We start from the raw sequence: 24,406 nt of genomic DNA, 5'->3' as shown, positions 1-24,406 counted from the left end.
CTCAGGGGTTAAGGATCTGGCATTATCACAGCAATGACTGGTTACTGCAATGGCGTGGGTTTGAGCTCCAGCTGTAGAACTTCCTCATGATGCAAGTTGGGGGGGCGGGGACTGATAGCAATGCTTACACATCATTTATGTAAAAATAAAATGTCTCATGATCTTTTTCGCTAAAGCCTCATTTAGTTCTTGCTGTCAGGATAAGTTCTCCAAAATCATGTTTAGGCTCTATAAACCACTGAAATGTTCTAAAACCCCCAATATTTCAGCACCAGACTAATCCCAGAGTGCCTCCTCCTACCTTGGGCAATACAAAAATTTGTAATATCTTTTACTTCTTGGTTTTGAAAAATGCAAGATCTACCTGTAGTGTCAACCCCTTCCTTTTTCCTGTTTAAATCTCCAAAGGTCACAAGTCCCTTTTCTCCATAAAGCCCTCCTCAGGTCACTGTGGGCCCCACTGATTTCCTAATATAATTTACAGTCTCAGCCACTTTTCTAGCATCTGTTACACTGCCATTTAACCTTTTATCCACTTTGGGGCCTGTTTTCCTAGCACCTTGGAGACAAGAACTACTGCTTCCTTTTTTTTTTTTTTTTTTTTTGGTATCACAGTTTCCAAAACAAAGGTTCACAATATGTTTGGTTTTCCCCTATCAAATTATAATTTTCTAGCCCTCTTTACCTTGAGTTCTCACCTCAACTCTAAAACTCCCTTTAGGAGTTCCCGTCGTGGTGCAGTGGTTAACGAATCCGACTAGGAACCATGAGGTTGCAGGTTCGGTCCCTGCCCTTGCTCAGTGGGTTAAGGATCCGGCGTTGCCCTGAGCTGTGATGTAGGTTGCAGACGCGGCTCAAATCTCGCGTTGCTGTGGCTCTGGCGTAGGCCGGCGGCTACAGCTCCAATTCGACCCCTAGCCTGGGAACCTCCATATGCCACAGGAGCAGCCCTAGGATAAGGCAAAAAGACAAAAAAATAAATAAAATAAAACTCCCTTTAATCTGACTAGGGCATCCATCCTACCAAGCAGTCTCAAACTATTATTGATTTTTGAGAATCTAAAACGTGTGCTAGACAAAAACAACTAGATTCCTATTCTCAGAGATTAGTTATTGGGTTGGGGGGGGCCGGTTCCGTCTGCTTCTCTCCTTTCCAATTTTCCTCTTCCCTACCCTCAAAAATCTACTTTATCTTACTACCTGGACATCTTCCACAAACAAGCTTCTTTCTCACCGGTATCCACCAACCTCTAAGGAGTCCCATCCCCGACTCGAACGCCCATTTCTAAGCGCCCATTGTCTTTTCTAAGATGGCCGCCGCAAGGCTGGGGGAGGCAGGGTGAGCTCCATCCACACAAGGCCACGGTCAGGGTCGTTACGTCAGGGAGCCAGCAAAGCACAGGCCTGAGGGGTGAGAGGTGCCTGAGGCGGGAGGGCCGAGGAGGCCCACGGCCCTCGCTCGGGCGCAGCCCAGCCCCTCCCCCACGCCACCTCCGTCACAGGAAGTGGGAGCCCCACCCCCTAACGTCAGGGGCCGGAAGTGAGCGTTGCTGGGGCGCGGGTGTCTGGAGAAGGCGGCTGTAGGGAGAGCGTGTCTCCGCCGAGGTAGGAAAAGTACCCCGGCCCTGGCTTGGGGCATTCAAACAACTCCCCTTTAATGGGCTGGGACACCGTCACGTCTAGTATCTTCTCTTTTCCAGCCAGAGCTTTCAGCCTCGTGAGTTTTGGCAACTGGTGGTGCCGCGGCTGCTTCGTCCCCTCGAAGGCCTCCCCGCCTCCTTTGTCTCCGTTCTTTGAACCACCTTCCCCACCCTCTCCAGTTTAGTTCCATGATTTAAATCAACTCTGATTGTTTTAAGGAAGAAAAAACGGTGTTAGTGAGACCCCAGCTCTGTTACGATTTTAACCAGTTTCTTCAAACTACACACAACCAGCCCCCAAGCTGGACCAACCGTAATTTGTCCGTTTCTCTGTGGCCTGGTACTAGGGAAAGTGTAAAGAAGCACTTCTTAACAGTTTGGTACGGAAGATACTTAAGTGGACAGGGCTGAGTGACTGATGAGACTGTGGATTCCAGTGCCTTTCATCTGCTTGTAATTTAGTCTTTTTGCCCCCCAAGGATAGGGTGGCTTCCTCTAAGGTGTTGAAGCTGGCACTGATGCCTTTAAATGTCTTAAAATCAGAGGACATAGTACTTGGTTCTTCTTTCCAATTCTTTTATTTTTATTGAAAAAATGTAAAGTATGTATAAGTAAAACGTGTCAAAAAGAAAGTCAGAATTCCTTAATCCAGACATGAAAAAACTTTTATGGCAGTTTCCCCCAATGATGGGCATTTACAGGTGGGAGCTGCAGCAAATTACTAAACTAGAGTTCCAGCTGATCACTTGTATTTCCTATCATAGGTTCCAAGGCTGCTTATGTCATAGAATGGGGGGGAAGGGTGTGGAATTATATGAGATGGCAAAGGTGAGCTGCCTCTGGAGACAAGAGCTGTAAATCTGGCCACTTTTCAGAAGTTTCCTATGGGGATGGTTTTACCTAAATTTAGTTTTTTCCCATAGTGATTATTTAATCACAGTGCTCAATAAGGGGATCTCAGAAGAGGATTCAAACTTAAAAAAAAATTTTTTTTTGTCTTTTAATTTTTCACATTTCTGTTACAGACTTGTTCTTTTATGACTGTGTTACGCATAAAATAGTTTTTTGGGAGGGTTTTGGTTTTGGGTTTTTTTTGTTTGTTTGTTTGTTTGCTTTTTAGGGTCGTACTCACAGCATATGGAGATTCCCAGGCTAGGGATCGAATCAGAGCTACAGCTACCAGCCTATACCACAGCCACAACAACACAGCATCTGAGCCGAATCTGCGACCTACACCACAGCTCACGGCAAAGCCCAGATACCCAACCCACTAGCGAGGCCAGGGATGGTACCCACATCCTCATGGATACTAGTCAGATTCGTTTCTGCTGCACCACAATGGGAACTCCAAAAATGGACAGTTCTTAAGTCCTAGCATTCAGAAGTTTTCCCTTAATGCGTAGAAGAAATAAGTATTAACTGGAAAGATTTAAATAACCAAGTTTCTATCCATTTTAGCATAGGAGATGGGGGGAAGGGGGAGGTGAAGCAAACTGGAAAGAGTGTGGCACTCCTGATCGTATTTTTTTTTTTTTTTTTTTTGCCATTTCTTGGGCCGCTCCCACAGCATATGGAGGTTCCCAGGCTAGGGGTCGAATCGGAGCTGTAGCTGCCAGCCTACGCCAGAGCCACAGCAACGCTGGATCCGAGCCGCGTCTGCAACCTACACCACAGCTCACGGCAATGCTGGATCGTTAACCCACTGAGCAAGGGCAGGGATCGAACCTGCAACCTCATGGTTCCTAGTCAGATTCGCTAACCACTGCTCCATGACGGGAACTCCCTCCTGATCTTATTTAAGAAAAGTCAAGAGTTCCCTTGGCGGCTCAGTGGAAACTAATCCGACTAGTAACCATGAGGTTGCAGGTTCGATCCCTGGCCTTGCTCAGTGGGTTAAGGATCCGGCGCTGCCCTGAGCTGTGGTGTAGGTTGCAAATGCGGCTTGGATCCCGCGTTGCTGTGACTTTGGCGAAGGCTGGCGTCTACAGCTCTGATTAGACCACTAGCCTAGGAACCTCCATGTGCTTCGGGAAGGAGCCCTAGAAAAAGGCAAAAAGACAAAAAAAGAAAAGAAAAGTCATGGAAGTACTGAACTAGAATGTCTCTGGGCACATTGGATGAATTGAGTGTGTAGTCTGATAGAGGCTTCCAGGGTTCCCAGGTCCCGGAGGGGAAGCAAGATTGGCAACCTTGCCCATCCTGTATTTTTAAGGACTTGAAAGGGGAGCTTTAAAATAGTACCCTATTCCTTTGTTTATCCTGAAGTTTAAATAACAGTATTCTTGTGGGTTTGATTTGGCCTCTCTAATGTTAAATAGTACCAAACCCTAATAGACGATAAACAGTGACAAACAGTGTTTGTAAGGGCACTTAGAAAAGACTTCTTATCACCTGAATACAGTTTTAGTAGTCATATTTGGTTTTTCTTAACTGTTGGTGAGACCTAGAATTTATTCCAAGAGTGTGAATTAGGCAATGATTTTAAAATGGTTCAAAGTAGCAAAGAATGCCTTAAAGAGGAGAAGCTGGGGGAGGGGTGGGGAGGTGCTCTAAGCGTGTTCGATATAAATTGAACTTGGGTAACTTCAATTCTAGATTGACTCCACTTCTTAGAGCTACTTTTGCTACCTTTCATTTCTGATTCTCTGAACTATTGCCTTTTTTTTTCCCCTCCACCCCTCCAGCACTTGGATTTGGCACCTTCGTTTCCAACATGGAAGAAACTTACAGTATGTATCTCTTGTTGCTTTTAGAAAATAAGTTAAATTATTTACACTTAGTTTTGTGTCTGATAAGGCTTTATTCTATTGGGAAATATTCACATTTCTCACTAAACTGCTGCAAAGAAAAGGTCTCCCTAGAGACTTTTTTTTTTTTTTTTTTTTCATTTTTAGGGCCACACCCAAGGTATATGGAGGTTCCCAGGCTAGGGGTCTAATCGGAGCTACAGCTGCCGGCCTATACCACAGCCACAGCAACACCAGATCCGAGCCGTGTCTGTGACCTACACCACAGCTCACGGCAACGCTGGATCCTTAGCCCACTGAAGGCAGCCACGGATTGAACTCAAAACCTCATGGTTCCTAGTCAGATTCATTTGCACTCTGCAAGATGGGAACTCTGAGACTGTATTTTAGTAATGTAGAGAAGTGCCCAAATTTGAAACAAGACACTTGAAATTTAAAGAAATAGGAGGAATTCTCTGGTGGCCTAGTGGTTAAGGATTCTGCATCGACACTGCTGTGGCTTGGGTTCGATCCCTGGCCTGGGAACTTCCACATGCTGGGGAGTGACCAAAAAAATAGTAATAATGAATAAAACTATTGGATTTAAAAAAAAAATCAATCTTAAAAGTCATCAGGCTTTCTGAAAGCTACAGTTGGGACACCTGTGTTAAGCTATATTAAATGAAGCATTTTCATTCCTCACGACTTCAGTTTCTCCTGTTAAAGACACAGGGATAGTAACCCTTGGTTTCTTCCTATTTTGAGGGGTAATATGGCATACATAATATTGATTTACACTAAGTTTTTAGAATTAAAGAAATCCGGACTTCCCGTGTGGCTCACAACATAACTACTCGGCGTTGCTTCTACAGTGGCTGTGGCTCGACCCCTGGCCTGGGAACTTCCATATGCTGCAGGTGCAGCCACTTGTTTAAAAAAAAAAAAAAAAAAAGAATTAAAGAAATCCTAGGGAGGATTCTTCTCAAGTGATCCAGGAATCTTAGATGGCCCAACAAATTAAAAGGGAGCCAGGAGACCTAGAATCATGCAAATGTAAAATCAAGAGAGACCTGAAAAATTATTTCATTTAATGCTCAAATTTTACAAATGAGAAACTAGGACTTTATTTGCCCCAAGATTACACAGTTGGGGACAGAAGCAGTCTGTGTTTTGTTTTGTTTTTTTATCTTTTTAAGGCCGTACCTGCAGCATATGGAGGTTCCCAGGCTAGGGGTCTAATTGGAGCTGTGGCCACTGCCCTATGCCACAGCAATGCAGGATCCTTAACCCACTGAGCGAGGCCAGGGATCAAACCTGCATCCTCATGGATGCTAGTCGGGTTTGCTGGCTGCTGAGCCACGACGGGAATTCCCAGAACCAGTCTTATATGTTGTTTATATGTAGTGCCCTACTGAATACCACAGGCACTATGGTTTATAGACCCCAACCAAGTTTGAGGAACATCTGAGTGGATGAAACTTGTCAATAAGCCTACTTTGTTTCCTACTTTGCTGTCTTGTTCAGAATCTCTATAATTAGGAAGTTCTAAGTAAAGGATATTTTAATCCCATTCTGCCTTTAAGGAAGAATTCAACAGAATCTTTATCACCAACATATAGAAACTACAAGAGGAGTTCCCATTGTGTCTCAGAGGGGTAAGAACCCGATATTATCTCTGTGAGGATGTGGGTTCGATCTCTGACCTCGCTCAGTGGTTAAGGCTGTGGCATAGGCCTGCAGCTGCGGCTCCATTTTGACCCCTAGCCCCGGAACTTCCATATGCAGCAGGTGTGGCCGTAAAAAGGGAAAAAAAGAAACTACCTGGAAATGGTCTTTATTAATTATCTACATCAGAGGTTCTTAAGCTTTAGCATGCAGCAGAATCACCTGGGGGCTTATTAAAACATAGGTTGCTGGACCCCACTCTCAGCATTTCTGATTCAGAAGGGCTGGGATGCAAGAACTTGCTTTTCTAACATGTTCCCAGGTGATGACGCTAATCTGAGTATTTGAGAATAATGGATCTAGAAGGCTGATTCTCCTTGATCTTCTTTAGGGTTCCCTCCTTCACCGCCTTAATTTTTCTTAAAATATGTTAATTAAAATCTGAAATTTCCATGAGAGAGTTACATTTTATTTATTCTTGGAAGCTTACTCTACACAGTATTAAATTAGAAAGCAAGATCTCCTGTTTATATCTCTCATTCTTTACTTTCTTCAGTGGTGATATATATATCACCTGATTCTTTTAATTATTGCTACATGGCGCAAACATTTTTACATAGTGATAATCAATAGATTTTTGTTTAAAAAAGAAGGAAAAGGTGAATTCTGCTGTATATTTAAAATTTTTGTTTTGTAATTAAATAAATTTAATAAATAAGTTAGCTTGTGAAGAATCAACTCCTTTAAGTCTGTAGCATTTCTTTCTGCTTATGTCTTTCTTAAAAAACTTCATTGTTTTAAGATTTGAAAAAGAAAAATATCTCCTGGGAGTATATTAGAAATGCACAGTGTCAGGCTTCATCTCAAACCTGCTGAATCAGAACCTGCATTTTAACACAGTCCCCAAGTGATTTAACACCAAGAATCATGTTAGGGAAACATTGCTTTAGAATACACTTTATCTTTTACCCAAATTGATCCAAAACTCTAACCTTAATCTGATAGACTACTGAAGATCTCCAGCTTCTGTCTTTGAGTAGTACCTCTTAGCTGGTAATACTCTTGTCAGATTTAGTTCCTTGTTTCCATGAAGTTTCCTCTGTTTCTCACCATGGGTTCTGGGCCCCACCCACATATGAGGAATATCTGAATCTATGCTTTTGGAGGAAGCTGTCCATAGGGCCTACTTTATTTTCCAAATTAAGCTATATTCCCAGAAAGCCATTCAAAATTTTTGCTAGCAGTTTGATAGTATTTATTACAACTTTAAATGCATATATACTTCATTGTAGCACTCTTAGGTATCTGTCCAAGAGATATACAAGGCACAAAGAAGTATATATTAGATTGCTAGTCACAGCAATCTAAAAAAATCCTGGAAACAACTTAAATCTCTATCAGTGAGGGAACTGATTAAGGATCTATGGTATATCCATATGCAGCAATACATTATTTCTTTTTTTTTTTTTCCATCTTTTTAGGGCCACACTGGCGGCATATGGAGGTTCCCAAGCTAGGAGTTGAATTGGAGCTGTAGCCGAGGGCCTACATCACAGCTACAGCAACTCAAGGTCCAAGCCACTTCTGCGGCCTACACCACAGCTCATGGCAACACCGGATCCTTAACCCACTGAGCAAGGCCAGGGATTGAACCCGAGTCCTCATGGATGCTAGTGGGTTCATTAGCCGCTGAGCCAAAATGGGAACTCAAACAATACAATATTTCTTAAGTACTGACATAGAAGGAGTTCTAAGATATATTAAGTTTTTTTTAAAAAAAAGCATATAGGAGTTCCCTTGTGGCTCAATGGGTTAAGGATCCAGCAGTGTCATTGCTATGGCTCTGGTTGCTGCTATGGCTCAGGTTTGATTCCTGACCAGGGAACTTCTGCATGCTGCAGGTATGGCTAAAAAAAAGTTTAAAAAAAATTTTTTTCTTTTTATGGCCACACCAGCATATAGAAGTTCCTGGGCCAGGGGTCCCATCAGAGCTGCAGCTGAGGCCTACACTACAACCAAATCTGAGCTGCATCTGCAGCCTCTGCTGCAGCTTACAGCAATGCCAGATCCTTAGCCCACTGAGTGAAGCAAAGGATCAAACCCACATTCTCACAGAGACAATGTCAGGTCCTTAATCCACTAAGCCACGATGAGAACTCCAAGGTTTTTTTAATTTAAAACAAAACAAAAAGCAAATAGCAGAGTTCCTGTCGTGGTGCAGGGGAACAAATCCTACTAGGAACTGTGAGGTTGCTGGTTCAATCCCTGGCCTTGCTTAGTGGGTTAAGGATCCGGCGTTACCGTGAGCTGTGGTGTAGGTCGCAGATGTGGCTCAGATCTGGCGTTGCTGTGGCTCTGGCATAGGCCGGCGTCTACCGCTCCAATTAGACCCCTAGCCTGGGAACCACCCTATGCCTCGGGTGTGACCCTAAAAAGACAAAAAGCAGATAGCAAAATAGGTACAGGAAGTCTTTTCACATGCTACACTTTGTATACACTTTGAGGACGTTATGGTAAGTGAAATAAATCAGTCACAAAAAGACAAATGCTGTAAGATTTTACTTATATGAAGTCTCTAGAATAGTCATTCTAAACTCATAGAAATAAAAAGAATAGTGGTTTCCAGGAGTTGCAGGGAGGAGCAAATGGGAGTCGTTTAATGGGTATAGAGTTTCACTTTCGAAAGATGAAAAGTTCTGGAGATTGGAGTTCCTACTGTGGAGCAGTGGGATCAACAGCATCTGTAGGAGCACTGGGACACAGGTCCAATCCCTGGCCCAGCACAGTGAGTTAAGGATCCTGCATTGCCGCAGCTGCAGCATAAGTCATAACTGTGCCTTGGATCTGATCCCTGGCCCTGGAACTCCACATGCCACAGGGTGGCCAAAAAAGAAGAAAAAAAGTTCTGGAGATTGGTTGCACAATGGTATGAATATACTTAACACCACTGAACTAGACACTTTATTTTTTTTTATCATTTATTTATATATTTTTTTTTCTACTATACAACATGGTGACCCAGTTACACTTACATGTATACATTCTTTTTTCTCACATTACATGTTCCATCATAAGTGACTAGACAGAGTTCCCAGTGCTACACAGTAGGATCCCCCTGCTAATAAATCCCGAAGGCAACATTCTGCATCTATTTACCCCAAGCTCCCAGTCTCTCCCACCTCCTCCCCTTCCTCCTTGGCAACCAACCACAAGTCTGTCCTCCAAGTCCATGATTTTTTTTTCTGTGGAAAGGTTCCTTTGTGCCATATGTTATATTCCAAATATGTGATATTATATGGTATTTGTCTTTCTGACTTACTTCACTCAGGATGAGAGTCTCTGGTTCCATCCATGTTGCTGCAAATGGTATTATTTTGTTCTTTTTTATGGCTGAATAGTATTCCATTGCAGACATAGACCACATCTTCCTAATCCAGTCATCTATCAGTGGACATTTGGGTTGAGTCCATGTCTTGGCTGAACTAGACACTTTAAAATGGTTAAGATAGTAAATTTTGTGTTATATATATGTTATTACCATTAAAAATTTGGGGAGACCTCACCCGCAGCATGCAGAAGTTCCCAGGTGAGGGATCAAACCCTCACCACAGCAGTGACCACTCTGGATCCTTAAGCTGCTGAGGCAAGAGGGAACTCCTTTCCATTAAAAATTTTTAATTAAAAATAATATTTTTAATCAAAAATGAAATTGAGTTCCTGTAGTGATGTGGCAGAAACAAATCTGACTAGGAACCATGAGGTTTCAAGTTTGATCCCTGGCCTCGCTCGGTGGGTTGAGGATCTGGCATTGCCGTGAACTGTGGTATAGGTAGCAGATTCGGCTCGGATCTGGCGTTGCTATGGCTCTGGCGTAGGCCAGCAGCTACAGCTCCAATTGGACCCCTAGCCTGGGAACCTCCATATGCCGCGGGTTTGGCCCTAAAAGGACGAAAGATAAAAAAAAATAAATTAAAAATTTTTTAATCTAAAAAACCAATTTAGGGAGTTGCCCTGGCAGCTCAGTAGGTTAAGGATCCAGCATTGTCAGTGTTGTAGCTCAGGTCACTGATGTGGCAAAGATGTGATCCCTGTCCTGGGAGCTTCTCCATGCCACAAGCGCAGCAGAAAAAATAAAAATAAAAAACCAGTTTAGGAGTTCCTTTGTGGCCCAGCAGAAGGGAATCCAACTAGGAACCATGAGGTTGTGGGTTCAATCCCTGGCCTTGCTCAGTGGGTTAAGGATCTGGCGTTACCGTGAGCTGTGGTGTAGGTCGCAGACTCGGCTCAGATCTGGCATTGCTGTGGCTCTGGCATAGGCCAGCAGCTACAGCTCCGATTAGACCCCTAGCCTGGGAACTTCCATATGCTGTGGGTGAGGCCCTAAAAAGTAAAAATAATAATAATAATAATAAAATAAAAGAAGTCTTAGTGGATTAGTTAAACCACATCATTTAAAAAAAAAAAAAGTTTAGAGCTGACATGTTATCAGAGACCAGAAAGTAAAGCATTTTCAAAGGAAGCTATCATTGTCAACACTGATGATTGTCACTGTATGGGCAGTAAAGTGTGTATGAATCATAATGTCCATCCAGTCCATCAGCTGCTGACATGGGCTATCATTTGCTAGTGATGGAATGGATTAAATGAAGGGAAACTAGAATTTCATCTGTAAACTCTCCCTGGGTTTCCTGAAGCTTCAGAAATATGAAAAGATTTCTGGTCAGAAAAAGCCTGGTTGGCATAACAAGCCTACTTGTCCTCTAAGCCTTTTCATTCCTATTCATTCTGTCCTTCAAGTCACCTTTCTGGCTCATTTGCATCGTGATCATCGTTAGCAATTTATCCCGTGTTTACCACTCTTCCAGTGAAACTGTTTCAGTTCCCCACTGGCTTCTGATTTTCATAGCAGTCTCCAGGTTTATAAGCTTCTTATCAAATGTGAATTGTTTATCTTATTTCACTTTTATTATTGCCGTCAGTGGTGGCAACGGCATTTTATTAGGTTGCCTCTTGTCCTCATGATATGTTCAGGATATGCTTAACCATTTAATTTCCCTTTTTTAACAAGGCTTGTTAAAATTTGGGGCTCAGCCTGCACATTTTGCAAAGCCTAAGAATAGTTTTACACATTGAAAAACTTCTCTATTATCTGTTCAAACTATTGAAATGGGGGAGTTCCCATCATGGCTCAGCAGAAACAAATCTAAGATCCATGAGGACACAGGTTTGATCCCTGGCCTTGCTCATTGGTTAAGGATCCAGCATGGTGTTGGTCACAGACAAGGCTCGGACCTGGCATTACTGTGGTTGTGGTGTAGGCCAGTGCCTACAGCTTTAATTCGACCCCTAGCCTGGGAACCTCCATATGCCTCGGGTACAGCCCTAAAAAGCAAAAAAACAAAAACAAAAACAAACAAAACAAAACAAAAAACTATTGAAATGGTCCCTGAAAGTATAAGGGTACTTTTTTTTGGCTGCACCCATGGCATGCAGAAATTTCTAGGCCAGAGATTGAACCGGCACCACAGCAGTGACAACACCACATCCTTAACCTGCTATGCCACTGGAGAACTACATAAGAGTATTTTTAAATAGCTCGATATAGGTTAGGGGCTTTCTTTCACACAGCAGCTCTATATATCCACGGTTATCTTAACCTTAAGAGGTTCTCTTTTGGGGAGTCCCCTTGTGGCACCTTGGATTGGGGTTCCAGCCTTGTCACTGTAGCAGTCAAGGTGCTGCTGTGGCTTGGGTTTGATCCCTAACCTGGGAACTTCCACACAGCACTCCCCCCAAAAAAAGTTCTCTTTTTGCAGATTATTCTACATTTTTGTCTGGCCAATTTGATAATCACCAAATTAAAGAATTGTCTGGTTTTTTTCTCCTTATCTTGCAAATATAAAAAGTAAAACTCTCTATCTGGTAAGGGTATTGGTTTCATTTGAGAGGTAACTAGATTAACCAAGATCAGGAACTACTTATAGATGTATGTTAAAGCACACAGCTGAAATGAAATCTATCAATGAGTATTTCTCAAGCTTCTATAGAACATGTAACTGATACAGAGCAATGCTTACCAACTTTTTTCATGTCATGGCGTACTAGTAAATAGGGATGCTAGTGTAGGGGGTTAACTACCCTCAACTTGCCTTTGGACTAGTTGAAGAAGTGGGAACACATGCACTGAGCCCCCATATCACTGTATCAATACCATCCATTCCAGCCTTCAGCATACTGGCTGGGAAGCTCTGGTTGAGCTAGCTGGAGATAAGAATGCCTCTCTCTGAATTAGCATTTTAAAAAAGGAAAATATGTCATTTAATTTAATTTTTTTTTTTTGTCTTTTCTAGGGTCACACCCATGGCATAGGGGGTTCCCAGGCTAGTGGTCCAGTCAGATCTGTAGCCTCTGGCCTATGCCAAAGCCACAGCAACTCAGGATCTGAGCCTCATCTGCGACCTATACCACAGCTCACGGCAACGCCAGATCCTTAACCCATTGAGCGAGGCCAGGGATTGAACCCACAACCTCATGGTTCCTAGTCAGATTCGTTAACCTCTGAGCCACGACAGGACCTCCTACTTAATTTTTAGTTTATAATAAGGGTAACCAACAATGAAAATAATACTTATGTACAACCAAATATGAAGACCACCTCCCATGATTGCTGGCTTTGCTGGACTAACTAAGATATGATAACACATTTTATCTTCTTAGAGTTAAATATCTTCAAATGTTTTTTTAAAAATTCCAAGTCGTCATCAGACTGTCTTGTTCAGTTCTTACAGATTCTGTTGAAAAATCCAATGTGCCGGGGATATTGAAGTTTTTACAAGGGCCTGTTAAGCTTTATGCTCACCTTGTTTTTCTTTCTTTCAGTCGATTCCCTGGACCCTGAAAAGCTCATACAATGCCCCTATGATAAAAATCACCAGATCAGGGCCTGCAGGTTTCCGTATCATCTTATCAAGTGCAGAAAGGTAGGGTATTATTTTTGTAATTTGCCTTGTGATGCCCTCCTGAGTTCTTTTAAAAAGCCAAATTTGGGGTTTTTTTTTTTTTGAGATCCTTTTTTTGTGTGTGTGTTTTCTAGGGCCACACCCACAACATATGGAGGTTCCCAGGCTAGGGGTCCCATCGGAGCTGTAGCCACTGGCCTACACCACAGCCACAGCCACACCAGATCCGAGCCACATCTACGACCTACACCACAGCTTACAGCAACACCGGATCCTTAACCCACTGAGCGAGGCCAGGGATGGAACCCGCAACTTCATGGTTCCTAGTCAGATTCGTTAACCACTGAGCCATGACGGGAACTCCTAAAAAGCCAAATTTTGTAAATATCAAATAATTTAGTTCCTTATTTTAAAACAAAACAAGAGAACAAAATAAAGTGTTTAATATCACCCAAATCCTATGTTAAATTTACCAGTAATTTAAAAAATTTATTAGAAGCAAAAGATATATCACAAATAATACTCAAAAAAGCAGGGAGTTCCTGGTTAGTGGTTAGGACTTGGCACTTTCACTGCTGTGCCCTGGGTTCAATCTCTGGTCTAGGAACTAAATTCCACATCAAGCTATTGCACACCATCGTGGCGCAGTGGTTAACGAATCCGACTAGGAACCATGAGGTTGTGGGTTTGATCCCTGGCCTTGCTCATTGCCGTGAGCTGCGGTGTAGGTCTCAGATGTGGCTCGGATCCCGTGTTGCTATGGCTCTGGCGTAGGCCAGTGGCTACAGCTCCAATTCGACCCCTAGCCTGGGAACCTCCATACACTGCAGCAGCAGCCCAAGAAGCAAAAAGACAAAAAAAATAATAAAATAAAATAAAATAAGGAACTTGATCAGAGTAGACTCTGTCGTTTGGGTTTTTCCTTAGTGAAATAGCTGAAATAAAGTTCAAGTTGTTCAGAGCCTCATTTCAGGCATCATTACTTTAAATAAGCATTCCTGTGTTAATCTGAAAAATCTTTGCATTTGCCTCTTCTGCAGCTCCCTTCCAACAGCTCTTTTCCTGCACTATTATATTGCAGTAGCAGGGGCACTACTGCAATGCAGGCTGAGTGTTTTAGTGTCGCTATTCATCCTGAATATCAGTTTTCAGTGACATCCAGAGAGCTCGACCATTACATGCTATGCAGCCTGAATCTTGCGTCTCTGAGAAGTAAACAAGAGGAGATATGGTTCAAATACTCATTCCTAAATTCTCTGTTTACTTCCATACACTGTAACCCTAGTATCTGTGTTGTCAGTCTTTGCTGTCATAACAAAGAGGCTCAGGTTTTGATGATTTTGAGGAAATGTCTCTATGAGTCTATATGAATGATAAATAATTCCTTCCTAATTTTGTACCATAAGTTTTCCTACCATAGTTAAGCCACAGTTTATTGATGGACCCCTTTAATTTTTTCACAGAATCATCCTGATGTCGCAAACAAACTGGCTACTTGTCCCTTCAATGCTCGCCATCAGGTTCCTCGGGCTGAAATCAGTCATCATATTTCAAGCTGTGATGATAAAAGCTGTATTGAGCAAGATGTAGGTAAGACTGACTAGCTGAAATGTTTCAATGCTAGAGGTTATTAGCCCCTTCACATTTGTATGATGCTACATTATCACCTTGATTTTTGGCTTTTATCATTTCAAAAGAATAGTACTTTTCTGCTCTTTTATGTCAGGTTGTGTTTGTCAGACTACTTTATCTTCTGAACAATCTGATTCATTTTACTAATAATTCACCTAAAAATTAAAATCCTTTTATTGTTATAAATATGGCAGAATCTTTGCTTCTGCTTCTCTTTCTTGTCTTCTGTCAGCAAGGGGATAAGACCTCTCTATTTAGCTTTCATCCCATCCATTTTTCAGAAACAAAGACACGTTAGGATACCCTGCAACCTTTTAAGCTACTAACCCCTTTAAACATAATAACTTGATAATGTCCTCTTCTTAAGTCAGAATCCCTGTTGTCTTGCAGTCAACCAAACCAGGAACCTTGGACAAGAGACCCTGGCTGAGAGCACATGGCAGTGCCCTCCTTGCGATGAAGACTGGGATAAAGGTGAAGTGCCTCTACATCTTCTTCTTCGCAACATCTAAATCTCAAGTCATTTGCTTTAGACAGAAGGAAGATTTTCCTATTTTATGAACATACCATGTGGTTCAGAATGCCTTATTATTTTTATTGGGCCCCATACAAGCACATTTGTATCTCTGTGCAGACACGTGGAACAGCCTATTCCTCTTGATTGGAAAAAGCACTTCTTTGCATCTATTTTTTTCCATAAATTGTGTTGTACCATCTGTGTTTGGTTTTACTAGGCACGTTTATTATTATTTATGTCTCTTGTGTTTATATCCTTCAATTAAATTCTTGCTACTGTGTCACTTAGGCAGGGTACTTGATCAGTTTTTACTTGCTTCTCTAAACTTAAGTTTATTATTCCACATCTTACAGATTCAACTAGCATGAATTGGTAGTTTACCTAGTAGAACCATAAACTATGTTTTTCCTCCTTTGGCAGATTTGTGGGAACAAACCAGCACCACATTTGTCTGGGGTACCGCCAACTACTGTGGCAACAACAGGTAAATGAAATGGACTCATTCCCACCACTGCCTCCCAAAATCAAAGTACTCTGTTACCAGTAGAAGCCACCAAAGCAGGCATTGACCTATTTTCTTGATTGTGTTATTTGATGGTAATTTAGTCTAGATATAGTTTGGGTGGGGTTTTTTCCCTATTGATTCCTTGATTCATAAAAAGGTTGCATGCTCTGTGTTAATCACTGTAGGAACACAAAAACTCTAGCTGACAGTCTAGCAAGGGAGCCAGTGGCACAAGACATTCTTATATCTTAGTTGAGTTGTTTACTAGGTTCGCACATTTTAATTCTTTGAAAAAAATCTCTACCTGTGTCACGTGGATCATTTTTACTCTGGGTAACTGGTATCAGAGGAAAAAGTAATCCTAAAAGTTCTAGAAATCGGGCAGTCCATAATACCAACTGGGTAGAGAAGAAAATGCATCCCTTCTTCCCACTGATTTTGTATCTAATTCAAAAAGATCAAGTTTCAAATCCAAATGAGAATATTTCTGGATTAGAAAATTAAGGAATTAGATGCTAGATGACCTCATTTTCTCCCTCAGATAGAATGCTTATCAATTTTTATTTCTTAGCTTCTGAGTTAAGGAGCTATTGTAAGTGTACAGTTAGTTATTTTAAGTTTACCTTAAGCACCGAGGTAGAAAAACGTAAAGATGAATTCCATTGATAGAGTTTTAATTTTACCTCAGTTCTATGAGATTTGTTGCCTTTAGTTTGGTTGTCTTGACGTTTTATTTTCTATCTTGAGTTTATTTAGTTGATGAGCCTGTCATACAACTGAACAGTAGATGGCATTGCAGTTTATCTCAATTTCAGAAAATGAAAATGGTTAGACCCATCTTAATGCCTGTACAGAACAGTGAGCTTTCCAGAGAAGTGGTAATCATTGTAATTGCAAAAATGTTTTGATGGAAATGTGTTTACATTTCAGAATGAAGGTTGTTGTTTTCCCCCAAATTACAAAAAGCACATTTCAATTGTCTCGTGTGTGCCTGCCTGAAGAATACAGATATGCTGGCATAGTCAAATTCATCTTTCTTTTTGCAGCCCTGCAAGCAACATAGTTATGGAACATAAGAGTAACCTGGCTTCAGGCATGCGTGTTCCCAAGTCTCTGCCGTATGTTCTGCCATGGAAAAACAGTAAGTGAAATAGAGGAGAAACGCGTTTACTCTGTTCCTTTTGTTAAATACAGTTGGCCTTGATTATTTGAAGATATGCTCAGTCTGAACAAACAAACACTTACACTCACATAACCCTGAGAGTGAGTGCTTCCTTAAATATTGTACCCTAAGCACCTCACTCACTTCACCCTAGTCCTGACCCTGGCTAATAACAGGAAAGTACAAGATCACAGAAGCTTAAAGAATTTTTTCAAGATAAGGTGACCACTGATACCAAATAGCATGGTAAGTTTGGGGACCAATAAAAAGGCTTTTGATTTTGGCTAAGAGGAAATTCTCCCTGGTTTTCAAGGCATAATATCTATGGAGAATTGGAATTAGAAAGTGGATTTCAGGGGCCTAAAAGGAAATGAGTAGAGAAAAAATGAATGTAATAAGTTATAATAACCAGCATAAGAATAGCATTCAGATATCTTCCCTAGGTTTCAGAGACCATGATGAGTAAGCAAGCACTAAATTCGTATCATACCAACCTCGTAAAGAAATTCCCACAAATGGAACACCCAAGATATTGTCTTTTTTTTTTTTTTTTTTTTTTTGCTGCACCCATAGCATGTGGAAGTTCCTGGGCCAGGGATCGAACCCACGCCACAGCTGTAACGAGAGCCACAGCAGTGACAAGATCAGATCCTTAACCCATGGAGCCATGAGGGAACTCCTATCATTTTTATTTAATACAAACTTTCTTTTCCTAATGTTGCCTCCAAATTCAGATTCCCTTGATTTCAGTGTTTGCTACTGTTTGAGATAATTTTTAGATGGCTAGAGGATCCCCTTTAAAACATTTTTCTTTGGATACTTAAATTTCCCCAAAAATGAGATCACCAAATCATATGCCATAAAGGCCTAATAGGTAGAGGACTCTTTGCTTTTCCCATGCTCTTGAGTAGAATCCATGTTAATTTTAAATTCTTCGACTTTAAATATTATAATTCCATCTACTCCAGGAATAAGTCATTTGTGTTTAGTAAGAATAGGGAATGAAGTGAATTTCAATTGACATGGTATACTTATTTTGAAATATTTCTACTCCGTAGATGGAAATGCACAGTAACTGAATATCTATCTCATCAAGTAAGTGTTTCAGTTTTATTTCACTGTTTCTTCAGATGGTAGCAAGAGATAACTGGACATAAAGCAATATGAGTCCAATTTTCTTTCTGATTATGGTACCGAATTAAAGCTTTGTGTGTGCCTGTGTTTTTTAAGTATATAGCCTCTGTTATGGCTTTACACACTAATGAATAGGCATTTACTAGTTAAATTAGAATTTTGTTACATGCCAAGTTGCTTTCCCTAATGTTAGTATGCATTGCCTTTTTCTTTTTTTTTTTATCAAAGTTGCATTCTAGATCTATCATGCTTTTTTAATGGACTGAGATTAATCAGACAGCTGTGCTTCACTGCTCTGCAATTCTTTCCCAGTGCAGTACAGTTTAACACTCATCAAAAAATTCATACTCTTTTTAATGAGCACTTTAAAGTTTTGGGTCTCTAAAAGTCTTGCACTGTTGATCTTATCTGAATATTTGATTTAGCAGAAACTCCCAAAGTCTATATAAAGAAACCAAAATCTTTTCATTTTCACAGATGAAGCCCTTCTTTAGGTCACCCTGTATACCCATAGCAGAACCAGATTTAACCTTCAAATGCTGTCTTGCTGAGGTTGCCCAGCCACACTGCTTCTGGCAACAGGAATATTATTGGGCTGGGAAGGGGATGATAACCCCCCACTGTTTTATAGATAGTAGACCTTCAGTGAATAACTGTTGAATGAATGGCCTGTAGCCTTCTAATCCATTCACTTTTTCTGGACAGTGAAGTAGATGGATCTTCTGTGAGTCAGGGTTTATTTTGTGCCAACGTGGATGTTTCTTCCAGTGAGAAGCAGGAAAGAGATTCTAAGAGCAAATACCACAATATCACTTGTTTCTCCATACTGTAAAATTCGCCAATTTTATTGGTAGGTTCTGACATCAAATTACTAAATATATCTGGAAGCCAGAAAATAGGATTTGGCCCCAGAAAGGAAAGAGACACAACTACACTGGGGTGTATCAAGAAAGGACATACAGACCTGGGTAAATGGTGAACTTTGAATCCTTCTCTGACACGCTGCATTAGATGTTTGATGCTCATACAGGATGGGTAGCTACCTACTAAAATGGCTTCTCTGAAGTGAAAGCCTAGGAGAAATGTCTATCACTTTTTTTTTTTTTTTTTGCTTTTTAGGGCTGCCCTCGCAGCATATGGAGATTCCCAGGCTAGGAGTTCAATTGGAGCTACAGCTGCCAGCCTACACCACAACCACAGCAACGCAGGATCCAAGCCACATCGGCTACCTACACCACAGCTCATGGCAACACCAGATCCTTAACCCACTGAGCAAGGCCAAGGATGGAACCTGCAACCTCATGGCTCCTAGTCAGATTCATTTCCACTGCACCACGACAGGAACTCCCCTCTATTATTTTTCTGCTTTGTAACTTAACTCTTTGCTGATAAACTCCTTACACACTGAAATTTTTTTTCTGCGTAAACCCTGAGGAATCAGGGAGAAAAATAGATAAGAAGCTTTAAACAGACACAGACCTTCTTATCCTCTTAATAAACATCATTTTTTGTCTTTTTTTTTTTTAAGGGGCTCACCCTCGGCATGTGGAAGGTCCCAGGTTAGGGGTCGAACTGGAGCCGTACAGCTGCCAGCCTGCACTACAGCCACAGCAACGCAGAATACAAGCTTTTTCTGTAACCTACACCACAGCTCACAGACGCTGGATCCGTAACCCACTGAGAGAGGGCAGGGATCGAACCTGCATCCTCATGGATACTAGTCAGATTCATTTCCACTGAGCCACAACAGGAACTCCAATAAACATCATTTTTGAATGCCTGGTTGTTGCAGAATTCCCTTCTTTGGGTGGGTACACACACCCAAAGATAGAAGACATGACTTATTCCCTTAAGGCACATAAGAATGGGTGGAGAATTTTTTTAATGCACATACATGATAAGGGTTTGTTCGCCTTGCACTTAATGTTTTTTATCCCATTTGTGTCTTTATCAACAACTCCAATTTTACCAGACAGTGCCTCAAAAGCAGGTAATACCATATTAATTTTTGTTCTCCTAATGTACATTCTAATGGCTCAAAAATATTGAATTAATGAGTAGCTACAGTATATGAGAAGAGAAAAATATCAATATAATTAGAATTAATCCAGAATTGTCTGGAGAAGTCAATTGCCTGGATGGTCAATTCTGATTTTCTCCTCACCCATGAAACTGTTGACACAAGGAGTATATATTGATCTCTGTATAGAATGTTTTTTTAATTCAATTAACAAGTTTCTATGTGCTTAGTGGTACTAAAGAGGTAAGGGTCAGAAAGTACTTGGTGTTCTGCCATCAACAACAGATCTGCCAGCAGACCAAGAGATTTTAATTGGGCTGTAGTTGTGTGGCCCATTTTCAGATGTAGTTGGTGCTTTTGTCATGAAAAGAAGTAAGAACTCTGTTTTTTTTTTCTTTTCTCATTTCCTTGCAGATGCCACACCCTAGAAGACTCTTGCTTCTTCCTGCTACAGTGGGTTCTTCATTTTTTTTCCTCCTAATCTAATTATAGAAAGATAAATTGTCTGTGACTTTCAAACTGACAAGTACCTTTTTTTTTCTCCCCTCTTTGAGTCCTTACTCATTTGATGCAAGAAAGAACCCTCATACTCAGAAGAACTGTTTTGAATAAACCACCATTGTAGATAGCTTGATAGTTTGGTTAAGTACCTGCAGCTCCAAGATCAGAAATCACATCCCATTCCACATTAATGAAACAGAATCATTTAAAGTTATCCTAAAGGATTTAGCTGAAGTAGGCAAGAAACTTGGGTTGGAAAAAGTAACTGTATTTGTGTTCTCTGACACACATGGACCAAATTCTTTTTAGCGTCTGTAGAATTGGGCCTTTTCTGAAGAGTGCATCTGTTTATTAATGTTGTTAGCATTTATATGTAGCAGTATGCCCCATTCCTGTTTAGAATCTTTAGGACATCTTGCTCCCTGAATATTTCTAACCTAGGGTAGGTTTCTTTCATTTCTTTGCTCTTTCTCACGTTTCAGCTAGATACTGTACTAGCTGTCAAACCATGTGTGGATTATGTAGGAGTGGAGATTGGAATGGAGAGGAGGAACTAATGTACATGTGGAGAAGAGATAGCTTTCCACCTGTGTGTGAAATTTGATTAAGCTTTAAAGCTAAAATGTGTGAAGGCTCTGCTGACTACCCTGGGACATGTGAATAATAAGTTAGATTTCTCAAACACCCAAGGCTCTGACTACCAGAGCATCTTATTGGCCTTTACAAGGAGACTTCCTAATCTCCAAACCAGTTTTTTGTTTGGTTGGTTGTTTTCAGGTTGGTGTGCTTTGGTTTTAAAACCATCTGGCATGAGGAAGGATTCGGGATCTGACATTGGCATAGATAGGGACTTGAGTGAAGCATACTGATCCATAATTCCAAAAATGATCTATTTAGCATTATTTGTAGGGGGAGTGCACTCTTGTGCAATGCCTCTTCCATGAGTTTTACACAAAACAAGATTGTATCCTGATGAAGCAGAGCTATCTTTTTATTTAGTTCCTGTCTCTAAAAACAGATTCAACATAAGCCCCAGTACAGTAGTACTTCTGCTCCTAGCTGTGTGAATAAGAGAATAAGTTAGACCATTTCTTCTGGAGAGGGAAAAAAAAAACACCTATTATGCCCTCAATTCTAGTCACTTATGTTTATATATCAGTCAACAACTCAAAACAGTTTAGCTTTATTTTTAAAAATCTTAATTAGAATATATAAGACCCTTTTGATTTCATTTGTTTGAATGATGACAGCCAGAACTGTCTATACTATACTTGTAACCCGGAAATCCTGCCTAGTTAGGAAAAACAGGGGTGTGATCTTACTGCAAAGAATTAGCTACTTGAGGAATTCCCTGGTGGATCAGTGTGTTAAGGATCCAGCATCATCACCACTGTGGCTCTGGTTACTGCTATAACAAGGGTTTGAACTCTGGCCCAGGAACCTCTGCATACTATGGGCAAGCCAAAAAAAAAAAAAAGAAAAAAAAAGGAATTGGCTGTTTGAATACAATTCAGCGAAGGAATTAAACAGAAAATACTTTGTTTTTTAAATATCTAAAGGAGCAAGATAGGCTAGCATCTATCCTTCATGAAAAACCTTATGTTGTTTGCCCACCACTACTAGAACTTAACTGCAACGCATCTGGTTTCTTGGAGTGAACAACACTCACTATAGGAGAATGCCTGCCTACGTTAATTTTGTCAGCTCACATAATAGACAACCCTGTTGTTTCTCTAGTAAACTAATGATTAAAGCCGCCAGTTTGTCTGGTCTGGGAGCTTTCAGAGACTGTTTAGGATTTTTATTGGGTGTAGGATTCACTAGTCTGGATTTAGTTTGCTGGAGATTTTTGGACAGTCCCAAAAACTAGAACATAGAGGTGACTGTTTACTACTTCTGTCAGAAGGTGGGAAGAGAAGCTACTTATTTTTGAGACCTTCTTTTTCAGGGGGATTGTGAACAGTGGGAGGGAAACAATTGAATATTCTACCTTAATTTCAGTTAAAGTCAAGTGTTATGGTTAAAGGTTAAATGCAGATGTGTTTCAAAAGCTTATCTTAGAGAGCCTGTGAGTCCTGCATTTTGATCTTATCCTGGGCTTCTCTCTCTACCCCAAGGAGAAGATTTGCTTTTTGGAAGACTGCCTTTCTTTGCAGATATTCTAGAAGTGCCACTGTGATTTGCAAATGTTCTTACCAGGAATAAACAAATGTAGGTAATAAATGATGCTTAGCTCTCCTGCTAGCTGTACCTGAGCTAAACAAGGAGTGTTTAGATTTAATTTCACATGGTACAATGCAGTAGCCTTTCATTGGTGAGACAGAACAGTAGCTGCTTGTGTTAGTCTCTTAGACAAAACGTTAGTCTCTAGTCATTCGTAGAGTCCTTTAGTTGCACTTTTCACAAATCATATTAAACTCCAAAGTAGACAGAAACCAAGGAGATGACACTATACTTCTTATTACCATTTTTTTAAAGAGGCAGCTTATAAAAATCTAAGTGATTTGTGTACTATATTTTAAATGATTGAAGCAGGATTGGCCTTGGGAAAAAGATACCACTAAGAAAATATTTGTTTTCTTGTGCCAATTCCCTGGGTAGTATAAGGAAAACTACTTAAGTCCCATGAGAAAATTACTATAGTGACTGCTCATTCTTTTGACGACTGTCTTCCTGGCACTGTTGAGGATCAGAACCTACTCACATTCCACTTTACAATCATGGCCTCTTCAGAGGCCGCTGACAACTCATTAACCTGTTACCAAATACCAACAGTCTCTGCTTTCTATTCCAGTCATATTTAGGTCTGATCAACACAGACCTGTGTATGAGCAGGGCATTTATTTGCCCTTGACATAGCAATTCCACTGCCTGGTCCAACTTACTTAACTCTTATCAACTTGGTAACTGGTAGGACAGATAAAAAAATCTCGGGGTGTTTATAGCTAGGAAGAACAGTATCCTAGGCCAGACAGTAACCCTAGAGGACAACAATATGGTCAGCAGATTTGCATTTGTGTTTACCTTGTTTAAAGACGGCATTTATATGAAACTAAAACAGTGTAAGCACCTTTGATGAAAGTGAAAAAGATAAGTTTGGTTGTTTTATTTTATGCTGTTTATATATACACATATATGTGGAAGAAACAAATCCAGGTTTTAAGAAAAACTACTGCATGTGAACCCAACCAGGCCTCTTAATTTTTGTTAAAATACTTGTCACTAAAATAAAGTATGCTCTCCCAGTTCATCTGCTTCAGTCCTGTTTCCTCAGGCTTGGCTTTTTCAGGATTTCACTGGAGAGGGTCAGGGGCTTAGATCATTTAGCTCCTTGTGTTGGTTTTCTCTAGAGTAGAACTTTATGGCAGAGGTGCAAATCGAAAGTGATGGAAAGTCTTGATCTTGAGATTAGAAGTTCCATTGAGATATCCTTTTGTTGATTGGAGATTTCAACGGAAGAGCCAATGTTGTGGTTTTATAAAACCCTTGAAAAATAAGCACTGATATGATCCCACTAGGTATGTAACTTTGATATCCACCTATCATATCTCATTTACACTGAGAGCTGGAAGGGAGCTTAGAGAGCCTCTAATCCAAAAGTTCATCTGACATATAAAGAAACAGGCCCTCTACAGATGTAGAACATGACACTTTTTTTTTTGAGGAAAGAGAATGATAAATACAAAATTCAAGATAATTGTTATCTCTAGGGGAGAAGCCGAGAGGGTGAGATCAGGGGGAAAAAATGTATTAGTAGTATACTGTTTAATAAATTGAATGGTGGTGTTCCCAGTGTTTATCTTATTATGCCCCATATGTGTGTATCAAATATATATAATTTTAAAACATCTAAGAATAATTATTAAAATCATTGCAGAGTGCTTACTGTAGGTAAACCAATATTCTTACTTAGACTTTTATATATTTAAACCTGAAGGGAGGGGG

At 40.6% G+C, this 24,406-nt stretch overlaps 1 protein-coding gene across 1 annotated transcript; it reads left to right on the top strand.

Annotated features, from left to right (window-relative positions):
• The first annotated feature begins 1,546 nt into the window (after positions 1–1,546).
• Positions 1,547–23,711, top strand: GTSF1 (gametocyte specific factor 1). The gene is made up of 9 exons (XM_003126205.7): positions 1,547–1,605; positions 4,325–4,369; positions 12,911–13,011; positions 14,454–14,580; positions 15,013–15,096; positions 15,560–15,623; positions 16,691–16,785; positions 17,865–17,901; positions 20,375–23,711. Exons 2-8 carry the CDS (start codon positions 4,354–4,356, stop codon positions 17,879–17,881), a joined length of 504 nt encoding a protein of 167 aa, XP_003126253.1. The 5' UTR covers positions 1,547–1,605; positions 4,325–4,353; the 3' UTR covers positions 17,882–17,901; positions 20,375–23,711.
• Positions 23,712–24,406: the final 695 nt, after the last annotated feature.

The sequence above is a fragment of the Sus scrofa genome, chromosome 5 (assembly GCF_054392235.1).
Source record: "Sus scrofa isolate SSC_HxYL_T2T_F1_AM1 chromosome 5, Sscrofa_HxYL_maternal_Yorkshire_Landrace_v2.0, whole genome shotgun sequence".
NCBI lineage: Eukaryota > Metazoa > Chordata > Mammalia > Artiodactyla > Suidae > Sus > Sus scrofa.
This window is presented reverse-complemented; position numbering and strand designations above follow the sequence as displayed.